Source organism: Lissotriton helveticus, chromosome 8 (assembly GCF_964261635.1).
Source record: "Lissotriton helveticus chromosome 8, aLisHel1.1, whole genome shotgun sequence".
Lineage (NCBI taxonomy): Eukaryota > Metazoa > Chordata > Amphibia > Caudata > Salamandridae > Lissotriton > Lissotriton helveticus.
The window spans coordinates 1,010,685,942-1,010,710,300 of record NC_136069.1 but is presented as its reverse complement, the minus strand read 5'-3'; the positions used below and the strand labels follow the sequence as shown (position 1 = coordinate 1,010,710,300).

The 24,359-nt window shown below is 45.4% G+C and overlaps 1 protein-coding gene across 1 annotated transcript in view; it reads left to right on the top strand.

Annotated features, from left to right (window-relative positions):
• Nucleotides 1-24,359, top strand: part of PHEX (phosphate regulating endopeptidase X-linked) — a 1,501,811-nt gene that overhangs the window by 937,677 nt on the left and 539,775 nt on the right. The window contains exon 12 of the mRNA XM_078657844.1: nt 4,460-4,561. Within this exon, the coding sequence (XP_078513970.1) occupies nt 4,460-4,561 (102 nt within the window). The remainder of the gene's footprint in view (nt 1-4,459; nt 4,562-24,359) is intronic.

The following is a 24,359-nucleotide window of genomic DNA, read 5'->3' as shown; positions in this document are numbered from 1 at the left end:
GGAACCAGAAAAGGAATTTCAAAGGGAAATGCTGGTGCAACTTACTTGAAACAATAGAAACAAAAAATGTAAGAAAGTTCTGGAAGTTAATACCGGATGGTTCTTGCAAAACTCTGTAAAAATAAACTGTCTGGAGAAGTAAAGTCTTTGGGACGAGGACTTGGGGGGAAAAATATGGTAAAAGAAAGGAGCCAGGGGAAATAGGTAGAACCCACTAGGTGTAGAGAATATAAAGCAAACTATAGTAAATGTAAATCTGGGCCGCGCAGCTGGCCCGAATAATCTCCCAGCCATAATAATAAAGGCTTGACTGGGTTGGCGGGCAGATATTTTGCTTCAGCTGTTCTCCTTTAAACTGGACACAGGACAATTCCCATATAGTTGGGGAGGCGCCATAATAAGACCCATCCATAGGGTAGGAGATTTAATCATCCAAGTGATTCAGTGCCTTAAGGTTAAGAAAAAATATGGATAGCTATGAAAAGAGAAAGATTGGTTCAATGAAGAACGTCGGAAATTAAAATGGTCAATAAGAAAAGGGAGAGAAGTCTCAAAGTAAAGTATGACTTTGAAAGGTATAGTAATCTGGTACAACTAAGGAAAATGTATAAAACTCTTATCAGGGACCAGAAAAGGAATTTCAAAGGGAAATGCTGGTGCAACTTACTTGAAACAATAGAAACAAAAAATGTAAGAAAGTTCTGGAAGTTAATACAGGATGGCTCTGGCAAAACTCTGTAGAAATGAACTGTGTGGTGAAGTAAACTGTTTGGGATGGGTACTTGGGGGAAAAATATAGTAAAATGAAGGAGCCAGTGGAAAGAAGTAGAACCAACTAGGTAGGGGTGGTGGATGACATTTTAGCATGCTTTACTTTAGAGAATATAAAACGAACTATAGTAAATGTAAATCTGAGCCGCCCAGCTGGCCTGAATAATCTACCAGCCATAATAATAAAGGCTTGGCTGGGTTGGCAGGCAGATATTTTGCTTCGGCTGTTCTCCTTTATACTGGACACAGGACAATTCACAGATAGTTGGGGAGGCGCCATAATAAGACCCATCCATAGGGTAGGCGATATAGGGGAACATCGTTTACGACGCGGTTTTTACACCGCTGTGCCTTTACCCTGCAGCTATTACAACGCAAGTCGTTACTACGACTTGCGCTGGATGGCGCTGTGGGATAAGGAATCTTGCAATTTTATATTCCAACACCTTCCCTACTGTTACGGGGACTGGTGTTGGAATATAAAATTATATGATTCCTAAATCTACGCCCTCCAACGCAAGTCGTTGTAACGACTTGCGTTGTAAGACTTGCGTGGTAAAGGCATGCGTTGTTACAACATGCGTTGTAACAACGTACATCCGGAGATATAAGATCTCCTAAAAACTATAGGCTGATTAACCTTTTAGATGTGGGTGAAAAAGTCTTCATAAAACGTATACGTGAAATACTAAAAGAATGGGCTGAATCGAAATCGATACACCCCCCCACCCCCAGAACAAGGTGACTTCAAAGAGAGCTACTCCACAATCAATCACTGTTTCACCCTCTGGTGCATTGCACGGAAATTGATCGAGCAAAGAGGAAGTTTGTTCTCCTACTTTGTAGACTTCGTGCTGCTTTTTGATTTGGTGGACTGGGACTGTTGATGGGAAACCATGACAAATTATGATATCCCAAAGAGAATTTCGGGCATAATACAGGAGCTACACAAACACAATTGGGCCCAAGATATTATAGATTCAGAGGGATCACCCACACAGAGAATAGAAATTATCAATGGATTAAGACAGGGATGTGTGCTCCCCTCTATTCTCCATATTCATCGTATATATTTCCTTAAGACACTGCTGGCAGGGGCGCAAGTCCTAGAATGGATGGGAAACACATATCATGCGTTTTCTATGCAGATGACCTTGTAATTTTAGCTCAGATGTAAATACAGAGAAAGTTGGATGCATTTGGGGAGTACTGTAGCCAAAAACATGTAAACGTAAATGTGAATAAAAGTTGTGGTTTCAGTAAAACAATTGATAAGTTAAGGGGCATTTGGGAACCACTAAACTGGAAACAGCTAACAATTATTAATATCTAGGAATTTGGTTTGAAAGGTCTCTGAAATGGCCTACCCATGTGGAGGCCCTAAAGGTTAAGACCATCACCTCATTGAGGGCCCTATTATGATGGTGGACGGACTTGCGTCCGTCCGCCACCCCTGCGAAAGAGGGACCGTCCGCATGGGCAGCGGCGGTCCCTCCACGGCAATTAGGATGTGACCGCCACCCTGGCGGTCACGTCCAGTATTTTTTACATTGCGGCGGGTGCTGCTTGAAGCAGCACCCGCCGCAGTGTAAAAAATGAAAGCAGTGCATTTGCATGCACAAAGCGGCAGGCACCACGCGGTGCCTGCCGCTTCGTGCATGCAAAGGCAGGGGGGTACCATAGGTACCCCCCATGCGCACCCCCCACCCCTCCTTCACCCAGGGGGCCCGCTACGGGCCTCCGAGGTGAAGATCCACATGCTTTTCCTCGGCGGAGAATCCGCCGCAGAAAAGCATGTTTGCACAGCCATCCTAATATGTCTGGCGGTGTCTGAGAGACACCGCCACCATATTAGGCCTTTTCCGCCGCGGTTGTAAGCCAACCGCGGCGGAAAGGCGGCGGACAGAAACCAGGACCCACCAGCCATCCTAATGTGGCGGTGGGTCTTTGGTGGGTCCGCAGAGGATTTTCCGCATCCTCCGGGCCGGCGGTGGCTTCCGCCGGCCCGGAGGATGCGGAAAATAATCCATCGTAATGTGCCCCATAGTGTCTTAAGAAAATTCAACAAGGACTATGGAGATATTTCACACAGGCCAGTTCTGAAAGCCTTTGTGGCATGATACCACCACAACTACAATATGGAGCTGAAATACTTTGCATCAGTGGTACAAATGGGTGGGATGCAGTGGAAGGAAAATGTATTAAGACCTTAATGTCTCTGCCATGTTACAGGCCATTAGACTCGAAACAGGGCTGACCTCATGGAACATATTGGTCCAAGTAGCTTTATTAAGTTTCTGGAAAATCTTGGACAGGGAGAGGAACAGAAAGTCTCCCATTGGTGCAAAAACAAGATCCAGCATATTGAACTAAAATGGGCCAAAGGGGTCAGAAAAAAATGTATATCTGTTTGTAGGGATATGAAGGTGACCCTGCAAGTTGGTGCCTCCAAGGGTGAGCTGAGGTCTATAGAAAAAGAACTGAAAGGACCGGCAGTATTTGGGAGGGAACACATCAGTCAAATTCATGCAAACGTCTTGGGAGAAGGAAAACTGGTTTCCCTACCCGAATACCTTACCAAACCACTGGCTTAAGTGCGAAGTACTAAGAATTAGAATAGGCACCAAACCTTATTATGCAAATGGGAAAATAAAAACAAAAATGATCCAACCTGCTGGAAATTGCACATGCGGGCTACATACAAAATGCAATATTTTATACATGTTAGTGTATTGCTTAAAGTTGCTGCCCTTGCGGAAGTTGTTTATACGTTCACTATTTTTAAAATATAGAATAATAAACCGAGCACAGACAATCAAGCTTATCAGTGATATGCAACATCTGGAGACTGCAATTGAGATTGTCAGGTTTATGACTGCAGTTAAAAAGTCATGCTTGGATAAATAAAATGAATTAGAAGTCTAGATAAAATACTACAGCAGTTATACTAAGAAATTAAATGGTACAATTACAAACTGGAAGTTTAAAGACCATTGTTTTACCTTGGATTTTAAATCAGAAACAGTTGAGGTGTTAACCCAACATAATAAAATGAAAATGCATTTAGTAAATTAATGATAGGTGAGCCAAACTTTAAATTATGGACTTTGCCAAACTTGTAGAAATGTACTAATGATATGAATAGGAAGGGTACTATAAATATGATGGCCTTTTATCTGTTTTAAAGTAAGGTGGGTGGCATTTGAATTGGGATGTTGACATTTCTAACCTTATAATATTTATTACCTACATTGTTAAATGTTTCAGATAATATGATTGTATGTGCTGTGGTGTTGTGTAAAGACCAATGGCCTAAATAAAGATTCTCCTTTACTGACAAGTAGGTTCTCCTCTGGATTTGCTACATCTGCCACATATTGGGGCATTTACCATTACCACCAAACCAAACCCATTTATTGATCTGAAAAGAACTGTCTTTCTTTAGGCTAGGTAACCAATAGAGCAACACAGGGGTGACTCTAGCTCAAATCACTTGTTTTCTTTGCAGTGAAAAAAGAGTGGAAAGTCGCATTACTTTTTGTTATGCTTGATACAAAAAATTAAACATGACTGCGTCTCTGAAAAAACTATCCTCAATTCTGTGCCTCTTGCAAGTTGATATCACACATGAATACCCCCTGTCCACTTGTTGTCTTGCGGTCCTTGAATTCTCACTGTTGCCTTGCAGATGGAGGAGCTGACAGAAGGGGTTCGGTGGGCCTTTATTGACATGCTGGAGAAGGACAATGATTGGATGGATGACGCAACAAAAAGGAGAGCCAAAGAAAAGGTAAAGGCCGATACAGAAAAACGTAAAGGCGTATGGGTGATAGGATGCTTTCTACTTTTTCATGGGACCTGTAGCTTAGCTGTGATCTACTCTTTTAATTAGAATGTGGTTGTTTTGTGACATGTGGCTTTAAGGCAAATATCCAAGTTGTTGTTAAGAATCTGCACATGTAGAAATGTCCCAGTTAAGTGTGTTTGAGAGACAGAATTGTTTGACGAAATGTGGAACCGAATGATGGACCCTGCTTCAAAAAACAAGAGTCACATACAAGCATGCTCTTTTTGCTTTTGTCATGGGTTTGGGTGGTTTACTCCTTCAAAAGATCCATCCAGTTCAAGCTACCGCTACAAAGCCACGCATGTAATAAAAGACAGTCTGTGGCCATTTATTATTTTAATAGCAATTTTATAATGCCCAAACTAGATCCAAATGGGTGACAGAGTGCTTTACAGACAAACATTTATAATAATAATCACTATATATTTGCTGAGAACAGGTTTCAGGCTCCCTTACATCTAAATAGGTGATCCGTAATCTAATTCATACAGTCTACTCTTTCACAAAACGTGTAATCGCCCATTGCTTTGGAGCCACTGCCAGTCCTGCCCAGGCTCATCAGCCATCTGAGTAGTCGAGTACAATGCCATACTGGCTGGGATCTAGTGTACTTGTGTTCTATATTTCTAAAGATCCAGGACTCTTGACATACATTAGTTGTGGGGTGAAAGGAGACGAGGATACAAGGTTAGAAAGACAACAGATGACATGAAGTTTAGAGGATGGAGCTCAGTCAACTATTAATATAACATTGAGGTACATTTCTAGGGCCTTGTAATGGCACACCAGTGAAGTGGGCTCCAGTACTTCGACAAAACCGTAGCGTTACTTAAGCACTGCAGGTCACGAGTCCCTCATAAGTGGCAGAAGAGATCATTTACCTGTTTCGCTTGCATTCACTGATTTACAGGGGATGTATGACGTTACAACGCATACTTTTACAACGCCTACCTTTACAACGCGGTTTTTACAACGCATACCATTACAACGCATAATGCTTTTAGGCGCTGGATAGTGAATAGTTTAATTTACTATTCCAACTCCAGTCCCCGTGGATAGTAGGGAAGCTTATTGGATAGTAAATTAACCTATTCCCTATCCTAGAGCGTCCCCCAGAGCAATGCGTTGTAATAGTTTGCGTTGTAAAAATTGCGTTGTAATGGTAGGTCGTTGTAAAAGTTTTGTTGTAAAGGTTGTTTACCATTTACAGGGTATTCATGAGTGAAATGATAAATACAAGATCCAGAAGAAACATTAAAGTAGGATTTATTGTAGTTGGAGCACCAACACAGGATAGTAGACAGGAACCTTCCTTACTCCTGTCTTTCCAGCAACTGTCCTGAGTTTTCAGTGAAAGGAACTTGGAACACTCAAGACAGCACTCTGAGGAACACATTACAAAAGATGCATATGCAAATACTAAAGATTACATCACATGTAAAGGAAACATATCCTACACAACAATGAGGCATGATTTTCAGCTACAATAAGACAAGGGTCTTAATTAAGAGTCAGATAGTGCTCTGGGTGACTCTGAGTGGCCTGTTAATGCTGGTCGTGGCTCAGCTTTACCATGCACAGACGTGCACCCAGTTTAACTATAGATGCTTCCGCATACGGTTTCCATCAGCTAAGAACAGGTGGATAATGTCTGCTCTGAAATTAGGAAAAACCTGTGTTGTTTGTCTTGGTAAGTTGGGTCCCAGAGGTTATTCCCCATTTCCCCGCCCTTGTATCGCCGCATAAAGTTAAGGGCTATCTCGTAATAGCGGCCTTAATGAGGAAACTCATCATACTTCACATCGCTTTTAGCTCATCTGTCAAAGGTATAGGAAGAGATGTTGAGAAATAGTGGGAATGAGGACAAAAAGCAGATTGCAGTGGTATCTGTAGGTAACAGCGCAGGTAATGAGTCTGCAGTTCTTCTATAACAGATATCTAAGAGTCCTAACACGCCTGCCCAGAACATTCACACTGAACTGCAAGCAATATTATTATTACTGTTGTATAATAATAATACCAACAACAGTAATTATAATATTAATGATGATGATATGAACAAGAGTAACTGTATTCATGTGTCACATACCTGAAGCACGATCCAGGGTTTTGTTTTCAAGTATTGGCTTAACTGAATTACTTTGCTGAGTCCACACAACCGCACCAACATGACATGTCATAAAGACACAACCTTCCTTGTTGGCATTACTTGGAATCCCTATCATTTAATCCTTCACAGAAATCCAACTTGCAATGCATCCTGAGTATTTGGTTAAGCCAACAATCAGATCACAGTGAGATGGTACTGCCTAAATGTGAATCAAGACTTTAGCTGAGTAACCAATTCTTACAAAAAAGAAAATACATCATTATCAACGAATTTCATTTGAACAGAAAAGTTAGGGGCTTATTTATAAGAGGCTCGCACCGCTGAAGCGTCACTTTTTTGATTCTCCAGCGACGCAAGGCTCTCCTAGATATAGAGTAAGACAAAGCAGCACAAGTCGCTGCGTTGCCAAATTTTGCGCCAGGGAGGTGTTCCATTAGCACTGCAGTGGGTTTACACATGCAACACCCATGGTTTTTGACGCTGCCCCAGATTTACTTAATCATGTAAACTTGGTGCAGCGCCAAAACTATACGCTTCCGCAGAGCAGGTGTAAAAAGGAGAAATATTTTAATTCATATTTTATTAATATTTTAATTTAATTTTCCTCATTTTTTCCTCTTTTCATGTGTGCTGGAATTTGCAGCACACATAGAAAGAGGAAAATACCTCTCGAGATTGTTTTTGTGCAAGAAGGGAATTCTTTTGAGTGTAGGTACAGTCAGACTCATGTAGAGTAAAGCTGACAAAAAGTGTACTGTACATATATAGAATAATACATTTGTAACTGTGAGTTATGGGATGTTCTTCACAAACGGTTTCTCAAATATAATGTCACTCAGTACCGTGATCCTGTGTATCAGAGGTCCAGTCCTTCAGGCTTCCTCTCAGGTAACAGTCATCAGGTCCAATCTTCTTCCGTTCTTCCCCAAGTCCAGGTGTGCACTGAAGGTGGTACCTGGAGATAACACATTGATGCCTGGCACGAGCTACTGGATGGGAATGACCCAGGGCATGCCCTAACGAGTGGGGTAAATGTTCCCAGTACCAACCATGCACACTTTGGCATTTTTAATATGACGAAAGACATCGGCCACGATATACTTGGGCTGTGAGTGCTGAGTGAGTGTTTGCAGGTGTGTGTGTGTGTGTGGGCAGTGTGCTATGGTAATCATTGTGTCCTCCCACATATAACACCAAAATCCAGCAACTCTGCTCCCAATAAACCTAGAGATAGAAGTCTGATCAAACAAAATCTGAGTTTTCCAGCAAACAGAAAATGGATATAAAAGAATTGTCCTGGCATTCTGTTTCCTTCCTTTCAACTGCACCCCAGTGATAAATGTTAACCAAATAGACCTCTCAAGCAGGATGTGACACTCCAGCAGGATTTGTCAAGGTAATGTCAAAGAGGATGCCCACAGAACCCACCCTGCATATTCCTTATATTCCTTGAGGTTCAGACGAGTGATCTCTACTCATTCATGTCAGTCTATTGTTTTCTCCTGGGCGCATTTCACACTTTCTTAACACTTATTGAAATGCTAACCAGTGGCTGGGTAAAGTTGGAGAGCAAATACAATTTTCGTAGCAAGAAATTTCAGGCAGGAAAAAGGTAATGTTCTAAAATTTACTTGTTCTTATTATTTAATAAAAATCTGACTTTGCTACTGCATTGGATTTTCACAACTATTAAATATAGTGTAATTTGTTTCTAGCTAGTCACATTCCAGAGATAGAGTATTCATATTTTATTCCACACTCTGGTTTTCTCTATGGGCTAGGCAGCCTTCCAACAGTGAAAATTGTTTTTGGGTGTTGGTCACTTTAAGGATATGTTGACTTTAAATTCAAACCTGTTACACTTTTAACCGCTTCAGCGCGGCGCAGATTCCTGCGCTGTGCTGAACGTTCCATTGGGCTTATGGAACCATGACGGAACGGTTCCGTGATGAGCACAGCTCAACCGACGCTCATGACGGAACCGTTCCGTCATGAGCATGGAAGGGGTGAAATAGCATGCACCCTGCCTTGTGGGATACAAAGCCTACATATGGGTGACTTCTTAAAATTTAAAAGGCTGGTGTTGACCTGTCAAAGGGATTTACTCTGACAAGTCGATTTGCCCTTTTTTACACTTCTACAGTCAGGCTACACAGTGAGGCTCAAAGACATGATTGCACTACCACTGTATTGCATGGCACAGTAGGTACTGCACTCCAAGGGTGGCATTTAACTGGCAGGCTCTGGGTTCATTTTGTTCCATGTACTATGGACTTATAGATAAGTTAAATATGCCAATTAGGAATATGCCAATTCAGCCGTGTTTAATGGGGGGGCAGAGGCACTTTACTACTGTTTATCAGGGGTAAAGTTCACAGGTTTCAGAAAAAGGTGAAAAACCCAGGATAACCACACAGAAATGGTGGATTTCCTACACCATGGTTGGAACCCGCTAGCTTCTGCTTGCCCTGCAAGCTCCCCAGTTGGGGCTCAATAGCCCCTACCTGCCACATAGGACCCCCTCCCCAAAATGGGGTCTGATAGTTCATGTCTTCTTCTCTCCTATACTGGTTGACCTTCCATGTCATTTCCTATGGAGCACTTCTCACAAACCTGTATAAGCATGCCACTAAGGGTCCAATTTAATATTTGGTGGTTGGGCCGTTCTCCTCCAGGGCGACAGAGTAAATGGCTACGTCATCGGAGTTCTCGTCTGCCAAATCCAAAATGTCTGTCAGACTGGCGGATAATTCAACCATTGACAGGAATCACCATCAAGGCAGTTCCTGACAATGTATTATAACTTTGCAATACTGCTCTGTCAAACATGATGGAGCCTTATGGCCAAGTTATATATTTTTTTATTTTAAAAAACAAAATCTCAAAGCAGGATTTTGTTTTTGAAAATAAAAAAACAATGCCCCCTCACCATGGGAGTTATCTCCCATGGTGAGGCGGACGCTTTGCAGTTTTGTATGTCGCCTATCTAAATTAGGACAACCTCCGTAGTCTCTTACTCCGTTGGCCCATTGGAGGGGTGTAACAGTAATGGAGAGAAGGAGTAGTCTCTGCTTTGGTTACACCTAAGATCTGCCCACATTTAAATCAGGCGGATGGACAACTATGCTGTAGGAAAGGATATGCCATCATCATTGCAACACAGTATCTGTTCCACTAACATATAAATCAGGCCCTAAATACGTATAACAGTATTCTCTAACAAAAATACTGCCAACTAATAACATAGTGCAGTAAAACAACCTTTTAGAAAAATACACTTTTCCATCAGTCCTTTAATAACAGAGACACAACTGGCAAGGCAAATTGAAACATAACTAAATCATCTGCATCAATAAGAATTAAAAAACTATCTTTCCAAAATCTAATGATGTTGCATAGGGTACAACAAAATGCCACACTTGCAACTAACACCATAGATTAACTCTGGACTCTACGGCGTGGTGTACTACCCATTTATATAGCACATTAACTCCTCATTAGGAGTAGTAAGCACTATATAAATCTACGATACAATACAATACAATAAAATTGCCGCCTGAATTTGCCTTGCACCCACAAAGTGAAACAGCACACCTCTCAGCTGTCTTTGATACAGCGGCCCCTCCCGAACCTCTTATACACCTAGTTTCCTGAATGGGATTCACTATCAATGTCCTCCACTGGCCCACCTTTCACCTTTCAAACCAACATCCGTGTTTAGATGGATACCAGCAGGCCCCTAAAGATCCCTGTCATCTGAGAGCTTCACAAAGTTCAATACAGAAACTGAACCCTGTCATCTTCTATCTTTACATGGGTAACCTGGTACTCTACTCATAGATAGGGTCCAAACTCGGGTGGCGTGGTGAGAAAACATACTATGAATTAAACTCAGATCTGTGAGGTGGGGGTGAATGTTTGATTTGTTCAGCATTCCGTCCATCTTTTGTTCTTTGAGCTTCTACTCACAGACATCTGCTTCAAGATTCACCAATATGACTATAATACAAAACTCTACTTGCAAGTCTAATCTCCTTCAGGCATCCAGCACCTCAAACACTACCATAACATCATCCAGAGCTGCATGCCCATTGCCTGCCTGAAGCTCAACCCAGTCAATGTGGAATTCCTGTTGTTTGCTAAGAACAACATATAAGAAACGCTACAAACTTGGCTCAGTGACATCAACCTTAACAACTTCGAGCCTCAACTTTCACTAAATGCCAAGTCACTTGGATTCACCCAGGACAACAAACTCAGCCTCAAGGAACACTGTGCCAAAAAACAAAGATGACCTGATACCTGTTCTCTCCTCTAAAGAAAGTAAAAACATTTCTGTAGTGTCGTGCGAGTTAGCAATGAAGGAACCCTTTTGGCTCCTGATGGACTCCTTTGAGCTGTGAAGTAAGTGTTAGAGCGGAATGCAATGAAGGTTGATTTGATTGAAAGCAATCAGAAAAGAGCATAAACATATCTTAATGCAAAGATAAAACCAACCATCGGGTGATCAAAAATTGGTTAAAAAAATTAAGAACATTAAAAACAAGGTGAACAATCACACTGCAGCGCTATATTTAAACTCTAAACAGCAACAAGTTAATCAAGCCTAGAATGCCCCAAACATGAAGCGGCTCATAAAAACTTTGAAGCAACAAGTAAAACATGCTTATTCAGTAAAAGCAGAAAATATAAGAGTGCTGGTCATGCTGGTCCAAAATGTAAAGCTTTCAATAGAGGTTGGAGAAAACATTTCCTAGGTACAGTAAATTATTGACATAACAATACAAAATGTAAAGTATTGTGTTGAGACGACCCACAGGGACCTAAAGTACCTGAGGGAGACTAACCACATCTTGCTAATAGATAGTGTAATAAACTGAGCCTTGAAGTTTACTACCACAAATCTGCCAATTGCATTAGATAAACGATACAGACTTGGCTCCATTTCCTGAACAGATTTCAGTAGTAAATGACTCCGTTCCATGGTTTGCCAACGTCAAAATATTCACGATGCACCGAGACACATTCTAAGAACAATTCCCTTACAATTGTGTGCTCCTTATGACACAGGGTATGATGGTTTTCAAAAATGTCCTCCCTCCCCATGTTAGTGAAAGCGCCCTTCACATAGGCAATCCATGGAATTTGGAGCATGTGATCAAGGACAAAACAGTCTGATAATACTAATCTATTATTTTCCCTGTTCAGATCCTTATCAAACACCAAAGGGGTCTAAGGGCAAGAAGATCCTTGATTACATAAACCTGAGTTCTTCATGAATATAGAAGGCCGGGGTACTATGTGGGACCCTTCAAACAGGTCTGAGAAACTTCTTTTTTGCAGTTTGGTTCTTCGCAACAGGTTTATAACCCCATCCACACTTCTGTGGAGTGCACACGAGGTGGGCCTCTTCAGGGTTGGAAATGACCTGGTGACTGTGTTCCCAGACTAAATGGGATGTTCAGGCCAAAAGAGCCTCTTTTCTCCACGTCAAGAGGTGCTGCATGAGGAGGATCTGTGCTAACTCGATGAGACGTGGGTGCTGCTGTGGAACGTTGATGGACGGTGAAGCTGTAGAATTTAGGTGAGTGACGCGTTAGTATAAGAATACAATGGGAGAAATCTCGGAGGTGTGAGACCTAGGCAGGGGATATGAGATATTGAATGGAAATCTTTAAACTTGGACCAGAGTGGATAAATTGTATGATATAAGGGGTTGATAGATGGGGTCTATCTTGTAGTGATGGTGCTATTGTTTATTAATCATGGGAGGAGAACTAGAAAGAGTTAATCCCTTCTACGTTGTTATGTGCTTTATGGCTTGATATTCCGAAACCCTGCTGCGTCGCTATATACCGTAGGCCTTTATATACATGCACGCAAGTGAAGGGGCAAAATTGGGAGGGAGGTTTCCATATGAGAAGGGAGTACTTATGTAGCACTTTTGAAACCCGCTTCTCGCTGACAGCGCATGCGCGCCGGCTCAGCGAACCTAAACAGACTGACCGGGAGGGGATGCTTAGCCAGCAGAAAGTTTAACGTTTGTGGCAAAGGAATCAAAGTTCAAAAAAACGTATACGAACTCAACGGAAACAAAATTGGACAGCAGGAGAGGAGCAGCGTAAAACGGGGTTGTTGTGTAAAGGGACATACCGATGCAAACACGGGTGCGAGGCAGATTAACGGTGAGGGAGAGAGACAGACAGGAGGAGTAATCAACCCAGACCCGCCCTGTAAAACGCCCGGATCCAGCATGACAGAATATCGAAGAGCTGCAGTATTACAGCATGGAGTGAGCAAAATGGAACTCCTGAGATTTTACTCACTAGAAATAACTACCGCGCGATTCCACCCCCTACTACTTCCAACACTCCCGGCCAGAGGGACTATCCCGCTTGCACTCCCCAGTCGGGATCGGACTGGTATTTCTCCAACTGAGCACCTTCTCAATAAACACCTGAGCCACTCTTTTCAGAGATAACAACCATTCGAATGCCACCCTCCTCGAATCTAGCGCAGTGGGAATAATCTCACCTGAGACTACACTCTCCAGAAACCACAGGGTGGTAGATTGGAGCACCTGTAGTGTTGCGCTCTAGCCTCCGGCGCACGGCGTGATGACGTGCCGCGCCGAGGCAAGAGCGGAACACTGGCGCATGCGCGCTGAGCGTCAGGCAAAAGGGCGCGATGCAGTGAGAGACGGCAGAAGCGACCGGAGCTACGCTCTTGTTAAACGCTCGGCGCTCTGTGGATAGGATAATTATAAATAACAATAAATAAGAGTTTCTTCACCCAGCTGGCATCTTGTACTCTGTGAGGGGCAGAAGGGGACTACATTACAGTGGCGACGAGGTCTGGGATCAACCCACTCACCCCACGCAGCAACACAGGAGGAGCAGCAACAGGAGACAAGCAAGGAGCAGGTCAGAGACAGTGGGAAGGGGCACAACACAGTGTGCACGCCCTTAGAAACGACCCTATTCACGACAGAGCGCGGCACAGCACCCTGCAACCACGTGGCACCCAAACAGACCTGAGCAGGTCAAGGCCTGCGCAACGCGCAGAGGGGCACATAGCTGATACCCTGGCAGAGAGAAAGGACGGGGACAGGAAGGAACAAAAAGCACACCTCCCCAGTGACGCACGAAGTGGCATCACCAGCACGCCAGGCAGTCCCAAAAGCCAAGGGGACGTCTCAGACGGAGAAGAGAGTCCCACCACACCAGGCAGTCCAGGAAACAGAGACGAAGGTCCAAGAACAGCGCCCAGAATGAGCAACCAGATGACATCACTAACGGCACCCATCCCATTCCTACCCAGACCAGGGGAACATTTGATGAAGTGGGAGGACTGGAGGGAGTACTTCAAAAACTATGTGGGAGCCTTGGAAGATGAGAACGGCGAAGAATTCCCCAGCGCTAGGAAGAAAAGGTTGCTGCTGCATAACCTGGGCCCGGAAGGTGCAAGGGTGTTTGCGAACATCGTGCCAGCAGAGAGACCAGCCGCAGCCGATGATGTCTTCAAGAACGCCTTGGAGGACCTAGACAACCATTACCGCCCAGCAGTGTGTGTATCCGTCGATTGGTACAACTTCCAACAAAGGAAGCAAGAGCAAGGAGAGTCGATTGGCGATTATGTGGCAGCTTTGAGGCGACTAGCCATCACGTGCAAGTACGGGCAACTACAGGATGAGTAGATCAAAGACCAAATTGTCATGCACACCACGAACAAAGCGGTACAGGACAAGCTGTGGGCACAAGGAGAGGCCTCACTCAAAGACGTCATTGCCATGGTCAAGTAAGCAGAACTTTCGAAGCGCTGTGCGGAATCAGCGAAGAAGGAGAGTGCACAGAGGCAGATGGTCAACAAGATAGACGAAGCGTCCTCAGCCACGAGGTACAAGGGATCTGCGGGAGAAAGAAGACAGGATCCTAGGTGGACAGGAAAACAAGCAGCTCCAGGTAGACAACCCACAGACAGTAAATTTGCGTGCTACAGGTGCGGGAGGGCGGATCATTCAGCTCAAGACAAACGGTGTCCTGCATTTCGCGCCAGATGCTCTTTCTGCGGCCTCATCGGCCATTTTGAAAAAGTGTGCCGCAAGAAAGGGAAGAGACCTGTGGTGAAGTACATAGGGCAGTCCTCGTCGGAGGCCCCGGATGACGAAGACCCGGAGAACGATGACATGGTCTTGTGCATCGAGGAACAGGTCCTGGACGTGTCAGGCAAGCGCTCGGACAAGCCGCGCACAGACATGTTGATAGGGGGAGTGAAAGTCCACATTGCAATCGACTCGGGGTCCCCGTACTCCATTGTGCAATGATCAGTATGGGAGGAAGACTTCGTGACCATCCTGGGTCCCCGGCTAGATCCTCCGGACATTCGTCCCATTTCATACACCGAAAACGCGATTCCCATGGTAGGTTTCCGCACCTTGAAATTTGAATTTAGAGGCAGATCTGCGAACTGCAAGCTGTATGTGGCAGAGCGAGGACCCTCTGTGCTAGGCTGGAGAGACCAGGGCGACCTCGGTATCAAGCTAGATCCGGGTGGCAAAGAACAGATCCTGCTGACAGACGACAGCCTATGGCCACAGCATGAAAAACTAAAGCAGACCTTCCCCAAGGTGTTTGGTGGCTCAGTAGGGAAGTTGGACAAATTTGTGCACAAAATACTCCTCAAGGAAGGCGCCCGGCCGGTGTCACACAAAGTCGGGAACATCCCCATCGCGGTCAGAGACGATGTCCAGCAAGAACTACAAAGACTGGAAGAACAAGGGATTATAGAACTGATTGACAGCTCGGAATGGTTGGCCCCCTTGGTCGTGGCCAGGAAACCAAATGGCAAGGTACGTTTATGTGTGGACCTCCGCGAGCTCAACAAGTGCTTAATAGTGGAGAAGTTTCCCCTGCCGAGGATTGAGGAAATGCTGGCAAGAACAAGGGGGGGGTGTCATGGTTTTCTACAATAGACCTCACATCAGCGTATCATCAGATCGACTTGCACCCCTCAAGCAGGAAACTAACCTCATTCATCACACCATTTGGGTGTTATCAATTCCGCCGCATGCCATTCGGGCTGGCCTCAGCGGCTGCGGTGTTCCAGAAGTTAATGCATCGCTTATTTAAGGACCTCCCTGGCGTCCAGTACTTTCAGGATGACATCCTGATCATGGGATCGAGCAAGGAAGATCATGACGAGAAGTTGACAAAGGTGCTGACAGTGCTTCAAGATAAAGGTCTCACAGCTGAGTGGAGCAAGTGCCGGCTGGGCATGTCGTCCGTCACATATCTGGGACACGAAATTGGGAACCGAGGTATATCCCCCAAAAGGCAAAACGTGAAAGCCATTTGCGATGCCAGTGCCCCGGTCAACAAGGAACAAGTGCGGTCATTCCTCGGGATGGCGGAGTACTATAGCAAATTCGTCAGACACTTTGCCACCAAGACTCACAAACTCCGCCAGCTCATCAGGGACAAATCACAGTTCAACTGGGATAAAGAGGCACAGAGCGAATTCGATGTGTTGAAGAATGACATAAGTGGAGCTATACCCCTGCACGGATATGACCCTACAGGCAACACCATATTGACAACGGATGCCAGTGAAAGAGGACTGGGAGCAGTACTGGCACAGGAAAGGGCGGATGGCACTGTAGAGACGCTCAGTTTTGCGTCCCGAGCGCTGTCTCCCACGGAGCAAAAATATAGCGTCATTGAAAAAGAAATGCTGGCTGTCACGTGGGCCATGGGCAAGTTTCGCCAATTTGTCTGGGGCACCCGCTTCAAACTACAAACTGACCATAAGCCCTTGGTCAAGGTGCTAACCTCATGCAGCCACGACACTGCCACTCCACGCATCGCTAAGATGACGCTTAAGCTATTGGACTATACCTATGATGTGGAGTACCTGCCGGGGACAAGGAACAAAGTTGCGGACTATTTGAGCCGAGCCTCCGCCATGGAAGACGCACCTGCTGTCCCTCCGGAAACAGATGAGATGGTGGCAGTGATGGAGGATGCGGAGAAGACCATCAGCAGGCAAGAATGGGCCCTGGCCTACGAAGAGGATAGAGAGATGGGGGAGGTCAAACAATACCTGATCTCTGGATGGCCAGAAAAAAGGCACCTCAACGCAGATCTGAGGAAATACTATGAGATACGGGAGGAGATATCGTTGAGTGACTCGGGCATTTTCATGTACCGGGGAGACAAGGTGATGCCCCCAGCTACTCTTATTCCCCTGCTACTGAATCAACTCCACGAAGGTCACCTCGGCAGTGCGAAAACGAAGCTGAGAGCGAAACAAATGTACTGGTGGCCGGGAATGGACAGTCAGATAGAAAGGCAAGTGAGGGAATGTGCCCAGTGCCAAGGAGCTGATAAAATACTGAGACCACTGAGACCGGCGTTGGGGGAATTTGAGCGACCCCAGAACCCCTGGGAAGATATCGCAGTGACATCTTGGGTCCCGTCCTCGACGACAGAGGCATAGCCAAATATCTATGCGTGGTCATAGACAAATACTCCAAATGGCCAGAGATAGAAGTGCAAGAAACCATGGACACAGACGCTGTACTGATATTCCTCACATCGTTGTTCCTAAGAGAAGGAATACCGAGGACAATATTAAGTGACAATGGACCGCAGTTCACCTCTGATAAATGGAACAGGTACATGGAGAGGAACGGGATAAAGTCCAAACACACTGCAGTGTATCATCCCGCATGCAACGGACAAGTGGAACGGTTCAACCGTGTACTGATGGGATCCATACAAGCGGCCATAATGCAAGGGAAAGATTGGGAAGTGGAAGTCCAGAGCATGCTGTGGGCGTACAGGATCACCCCAACAGCACTTGGTTACATCCCCTTCCAGATCCTAAGGGGCAGACCCCCCTTCACGAGAGATAATGTAGTATGGAGAGAAAAAACCGTGACGAGCAAATGGTCGCCGGCAGTGGTACAGCACAACCTGGAGAAAGCCCGTAAGGTGTACGCCGCACATTACAACAGAAGACACCACACCAAAGACACGAACCTGGAAAGAGGGGAATGGGTTAGGGTCAAACTGGCAACACTCCAAAGAAAAGGCGAAAGCAAATACAGCAAACCCCTGCAGGTTCAAGAGGTGTACAGGAGAGCGGCTATGCTCAGCGATGGGAGAGTATGGTCTCAAGACCGTATGGCAAAGGTCAACAGGATCATGCAATGGCCGGTGGCTAAAGAGGAAGAGAATGAGGAACTGTGGCAAACCAACGGCGAGGAAGAGAAGGAGAATGGCAAGGAGAGGCAGAAGGAGAGATCTGCCCTAGACGACAATGAAGTGAACGAAGGAGCACAAGGAGATGAAGGGACATTGGTGAGTGCGGCCCCGGCTGTGGAAAAAGAAAAAGGCGCACCAGAGGACGTGAGGAATCTCCCCGGTGAAGGTAACAGGGAAGAGCTCACCCCGGTAAGAAGAACCCGTGCCGGGAGGACAGTCACCCTGCCCTCTCGGTTCAGAGACTATGATATGAGTGACTATTGACTGGGACCTGTGTTTTGTGTTATTGGAAAAGAAGGAGATATGTAGTGTTGCGCTCTAGCCTCCGGCGCACGGCGTGATGACGTGCCGCGCCGAGGCAAGAGCGGAACACTGGCGCATGCGCGCTGAGCGTCAGGCAAAAGCGCGCGAAGCAGTGAGAGACGGCAGAAGCGACCGGAGCTACGCTCTTGTTAAACGGTCGGCGCTCTGTGGATAGGATAATTATAAATAACAATAAATAAGAGTTTCTTCACCCAGCTGGCATCTTGTACTCTGTGAGGGGCAGAAGGGGACTACATTACAGCACCTGGCACCTCCTTTGCTTAAAACCATCCCTCCTTTTATCCCCGATTACATACTTCACTCGAAACGTTAATCTGATCCAAGCTTAACCAACAGCACTGCCTGCTAGGAGTCCTACAAAGTCCCTGTTTATAATGGGCGAAATACATACAACTACAAGTCCCAAAACGCAGTTAATTATTTTTTTTTTAAATAACAAAAGTCGGTGCTTCCTAAAGGTGGTTCGCATAACGTGGGCTCTTGCTGTGGCTGATCCAAAACAAACCGTGATAGACTTGCAGGGAAGGGGAGCTGTAGCCCAAACAAACCCCACACAACAGCTGGACAAGGTAACCTTATTTGCAAACTGATAGCGCTGCAGTGCTTGCGCCTACATTTTAATCTCCCGTTTTTTCATTTGTTTTCACTTATTTTCTATTTTCCCTGTTTTTATTGTGTGCTCCCTCCCGCCCACTTACCTGCATAATAATTTTGTGGCTGCACCGCTGTTCGAGCGGGTCCGGTCCCGGGGATCTGCATTTTTCGCTCGCCATCTTGGGAGCGAAGGGGTCTTTTGTTGGGGGCCATCTTCGAGCGTTCTAGCGCTCCTGAAAATTGCGACACGCCTACTTCAGGCGTCTGCACTCGAGGGCTCTGCCTGGACAAGGTAACCTCATTTGCAAACTGATAGCGCTGCTGTGCTTGCGCCTACATTTTAATCTCCCGTTTTTTCATTTGTTTTCACTTATTTTCTATTTTCCCTGTTTTTATTGTGTGCTCCCTCCCGCCCACTTACCTGCATAATAATTTTGTGGCTGCACCGCTGTTCCAGCGGGTCCGGTCCCGGGGATCTGCATTTTTCGCTCGCCATCTTGGGAGCGAAGGGGTCTTTTGTTGGGGGCCATCTTCGAGCGTTCTAGCGCTCCTGAAAATCGCGACACGCCTACTTAAGGCGCTCTGCTCAGCGCGCAGCGGGTGCGCCCTCCCTGCGCCTAAGTCGTGCCAGAGTCCTGCCCGTCTGTGCCCGTCCGCGTTTAGGAGGCGTTTGGCGTGGCGGTACTCTGGTCTTTTTGTATTTTATCAATGGCTTTTCTGTATTCTAGGGAACAACTTCTTATACTGCGGTATACGACTGCTCCCTGCCATACTGCCCCCTTATTCCCTTTATGTGGCCCATATGTCTGTCCCTGTTGTAAGCTCTGCCTCCCCATTCCCTCTCCTATATCTGTTTTAATGACATCTCACTGTCCAGTGGAGTCTTTACCGGCTATTCCCGTCCCTCATACTCGGCTATCTCCACATTTAAAAATCTGGCATCTTAATGTCAGGTCCCTGTCTAAACATCATCAGGACATTCATGACATGCTATCTCAGGAATCCCCTTATATATTCTGTATGACCGAAACTTGGTTACAGGATGATGCCTTGGCCGTGATCAATCTAGCTCTTCCCTCGGATTATGCTATTTATACGCTTAATCGTCATTCCAGAGGAGGAGGTATTGCCATGGCTGTAAAATCCTGTTACCCTTGTATCTGGAAACCGATAGATTTAGCTGGTTGTGAATGTGCTTCCTTTGCTATATCTATTAACCATCATTTCACTCTGTATTGTTTGGTGATTTATCGACCGCCAGGTAGTGATGTAGCATTTAGGAAAGCACTTCCTGAACTTGTCAGTTCTTTGGCGTTTGTTCCAGCCAACTTTACCATCATTGGGGATCTCAATCTTCATTTTGATGCTTCTAATACTCCAGTGATAAGCGGTATTCTTGCAGACCTAGAGGCTCTTCAGCTACTGCAGCTGATCTCCCATTCCACACATGATTGTGGCCACATTCTGGACCCACTATTTACCATCCTGAATACGGTGAAGGTCAGCTTGCCTAGACCTGTAGCTTGGAGTGAACATTATTTGATCGAGTTTCAGGTCACTACCAAAGACCTTCTGAATAAACCATCTGACAGAACTATTTTTAGACGTCCTTGGAAAAAACTCAAACTTGCAGAGTTTCACCACTTCCTGGAGTCTTCTCCTTTGGCTCCTTTTGACGATGTTGAGTCCGGTTATACCCTTTTTTGCAACTGGATCACCAAAGCTCTGGATGCTCTAATCCCTGCGGTATGGAGCAATAGCCGCCGGTCAGTATCCAGTCCATGGTATAATGACTCCTTACGTCTCTTGAAAGCTACTTGCAGACAAGCAGAGAGAGCTTGGCGTAAGACCTATGAAGCAGGACTGAAAACTGTGTATCTTGCTAAAGTCAAACTCTATCACCGAGCTGTCTGCAGGGCTCGTGCAGCTTACTACTCTTTTGAATTCAACGCAAGCCTTAATCCCACTAAACTGATTTTTAAAGTCTTGTAAGATCTTACTGCCAACAGAGCCTCAGTGCCTGAGGTTTGCTCATCATCTCACTGTGAGGCTCTCGCAGCTTTTTTTGTGGATAAACTTTCTAACATCTATCGCTCCTTCCCTAGGACTACGTTGGAAAGTGAGGAGTTGATGTCCACTTGTAGTAACAACTTGATTCTCTCAACTCTTCCTGTTCTTTTGGTTGAGGAGTTTGAGAAACTGGCAGTCAAAGTGAAATCTGGTTCTCCCGTGGATCCACTTAGACCTGGCCAATTTAAAGATTCGGCTGCCCTTTGCCTGCCCCCCATCCGTCATCTTATAAATGTATCTCTCTCTTCGGGCAAAGTTCCTCTGAGATGGAAACAAGCTCACGTCACTCCCATCCTGAAAAAACCGTCGCTGGACCCTCTAAAGCTCGAGAACTATCGTCCCATCTCCCTTCTCCCGTGGACTGCGAAGGTGACAGAAGCCCATGTTAACGGCATCCTGTCCAGTCACTTACAATCAGCTAACATCCTTGACCCTTCGCAGAATGGCTTCCGTGCTGGGCACAGCACTGACACAGCTCTTCTGTCCATGGTTGAACACTTGCGCGCTGCATTGGATGCGGGTCAAACGGCGGCTCTGATACTTTTAGACCTCAGTGCCGCCTTTGACACTGTTTCCCATGGAATACTTCTGCAGCGGCTGGATGGGGCGGGTGTCAAGGGCCTAGCTCAGGAATGGTTTCGATCATTTCTTTCTGATCGTACCTTTTGGGTTTCGACACCTCCCTTTGAATCTAAACCCCACCGCATCGAACAGGGAGTCCCGCAGGGTTCAGCACTGAGCCCCACGCTTTTTAATCTTTATGTGCAGCCGCTGGCTGCTGTCGCCAAGTGTTGGGACCTTACTATGGTGTCCTACGCGGACGACACGCTGCTTGCGGTGACACTTAGTGGCAACTCTGATCTTGAAGCCTCTAATTTCCGTGAGGGTCTCAGTGCGGTGGCTGGATGGATGACGGCTAATGGCCTGCAGCTCAATGCGAAAAAACTGAGGTATTGATTGCGGGCAAACAGAGCAACCGTTGGGATGACAGGTGGTGGCCAGCTGACCTCGGCCCTACCCCGAGCCCGGCTGTGGAGGTGAAGAATCTGGGTGTTTGGCTGGATTCTACGCTTAGTTTCTCCTGCCACACAAAAAAAGTTGCGGCGACTTGCTTTGGCATCCTACGTGGGCTTAGGCCGGTGTTGAAATTTTTTGACGCCTCAACTCGACAACTGATTATTCAGGCAGTCATATTGTCCAGGCTCGACTATGCGAGTTCATTGCTGCTTGGAGCCAATCAGGTCGAAATTCTGAGATTGCAGCGTGTCCAGAACGCTGCAGCCAGGGCTTTAGTCGGTCTTCCCAGATTCTGTTCCGCTAGAAGCACTATTGTCAAACTCCATTGGCTGCCTGTGCTTCAGAGGATAGAATTTAAGACTCTATGTCTTTCTTTTAAGATTTTAAAACTTGCCTCCCCTCAGATCTTGGAGCATCTCGTTCTCCCTTACACCCCCTCCCGCCAGTTGAGATCCTGCGGACAAAATCTAGCTGTAGTCCCTCGTTTTCTGAGAAGCAGGTCGGGCGGTCGTTCTTTCAGAGTGCTTGCCCCTGAATTATGGAATTCCCTTCCTGCCCATATTAGTGTCATTGATGACCTTTTGTTATTTAGGAAAGCTGTAAAAACTTTTATCTTTCCTAATAGCTGCTAATTTTCCCTCACTACGTTGATTTATTTTTTTTCCTGTTTGTGTTGTGTTCCTCTCCAGGTGCAGCGCCGGGACGCCCCTTAGCTGTGGGCAGCTGTGCGCTTAAAAAATGGAGTTAACATAACATAACATAACATCCCTCATGTTCCCAGCCAAACTGAAAATCTTGGAAGAAGGCAAATCGCACTCGAGTTTATTCCAGCAGAAACAGTGTCAATATGGCGGTCATTGTTTCTATTGCATGTTCGACCAAATAGTTAGTCCTATTTGTATCGCCACACACGGAAGATAAAGCGCAGTGAGAGATGGTAGAGTTTATATGCATTTTCTTTTACAGAACTGAACATTTGGATATTGATCAACAACGATTCGCGGTGAGCAATTTTTAACAGCCGTATGTATACCAGGAGATTTTTCCTTTGCACATTGCGAGTACACTAACAGGTTCTCCGATTTTTTTGCTTCTCAGTACTCATAACATCTACCTTTAAAATGAACCTTGGATGTTGCTGCATTACTTATTTATTACGGCATTCTTCTCAGCTATGTGTAGAGAGACGTGATATCCAGGACTCAGTAGAAGTGTTTTTTCCTTATGTGTGTTTCATGGCTGGTTATGATACACAGAGTTTGTTGAAAAGGCACATTGGTCGTGTTTCTTAGGAAGAAGGTGAAATGATTTATATTCCATTCACGATGTAAGTATCTCAGGAGTTGACTAGGACATTCATCTAAGATTCTTTCTCACGTGGCATTTCTAATTAATTTAAGGGGCTCGAGCAGAGTGCTGTAACATATTTGGCTACCTTAACTTTATCTTTATCTTTAAATGACAATGTTATGTCACCAAACATTTTCGGGTGATTACACATTGTTTTATCCTTTGAGGCACGGGAAGCACTTTCAGTATGAACAAGACTTTTCCATCTCAGTATTCATACTTTATGGAGTCCTTTTTACATGTTTATCTTAAATATTTTAACTCAATTATACGCTTGACTTGTGATATTTCCTCCTCCCTTATCGCTGTTTTTATTTTCCAAAGTGACCACTGAGGAAGGGACAGAGATCCCGAAATGCATTGGGCAACATATATATGCTTGGAAATGGCACCTTCAATTGTGAAATAGGCCACTTGACCTCCTTTTAGTTGTGTTGTTCATAATTATTACAGAGCACATTGTTGCAAATGCTGACATCTATGGATGTTAAGTAGTAACATATACCATGAAAGAATTGTCACATTGAAAATATAATACTGTAGATATTGTTAAATAAATTCATCGGGATATTGTATTATATTGCACAAAATACATAATTGATAGATTCATGTGCTGTGCTGCCAGGGAAACAGGTGACCAGGGACACTTGGAGCAAACAATCACACTTCTTCCTGTACCTGGAGGAAGCATAATCCTGGATTGAGGCGTTCATGGAGGGCAAGAAGAAGCCCTCGCCGGCCAGAGCAACCTGAGGGCAATGACGGAAAAGTCGGCGGCTATCACAGGGGCCACAAAAAGTGAATTCCTGGTCAAGCCCACCAGGACACAGACGGACAGAGATAGAGCGGTGGCCTTGCAGGTAGAGATCAAAGTGACCAAAGGTATGGACACTGAGTAGGACTCGGCCTTAGTACATTGCTCTGAGGAATTGGAATACGAGGGTCCAGAGCAGTTGGATGGCAGCTCTCCAGATGTTGCTCCCCAGACGGCAGACGAGATCCTTTAAATGAG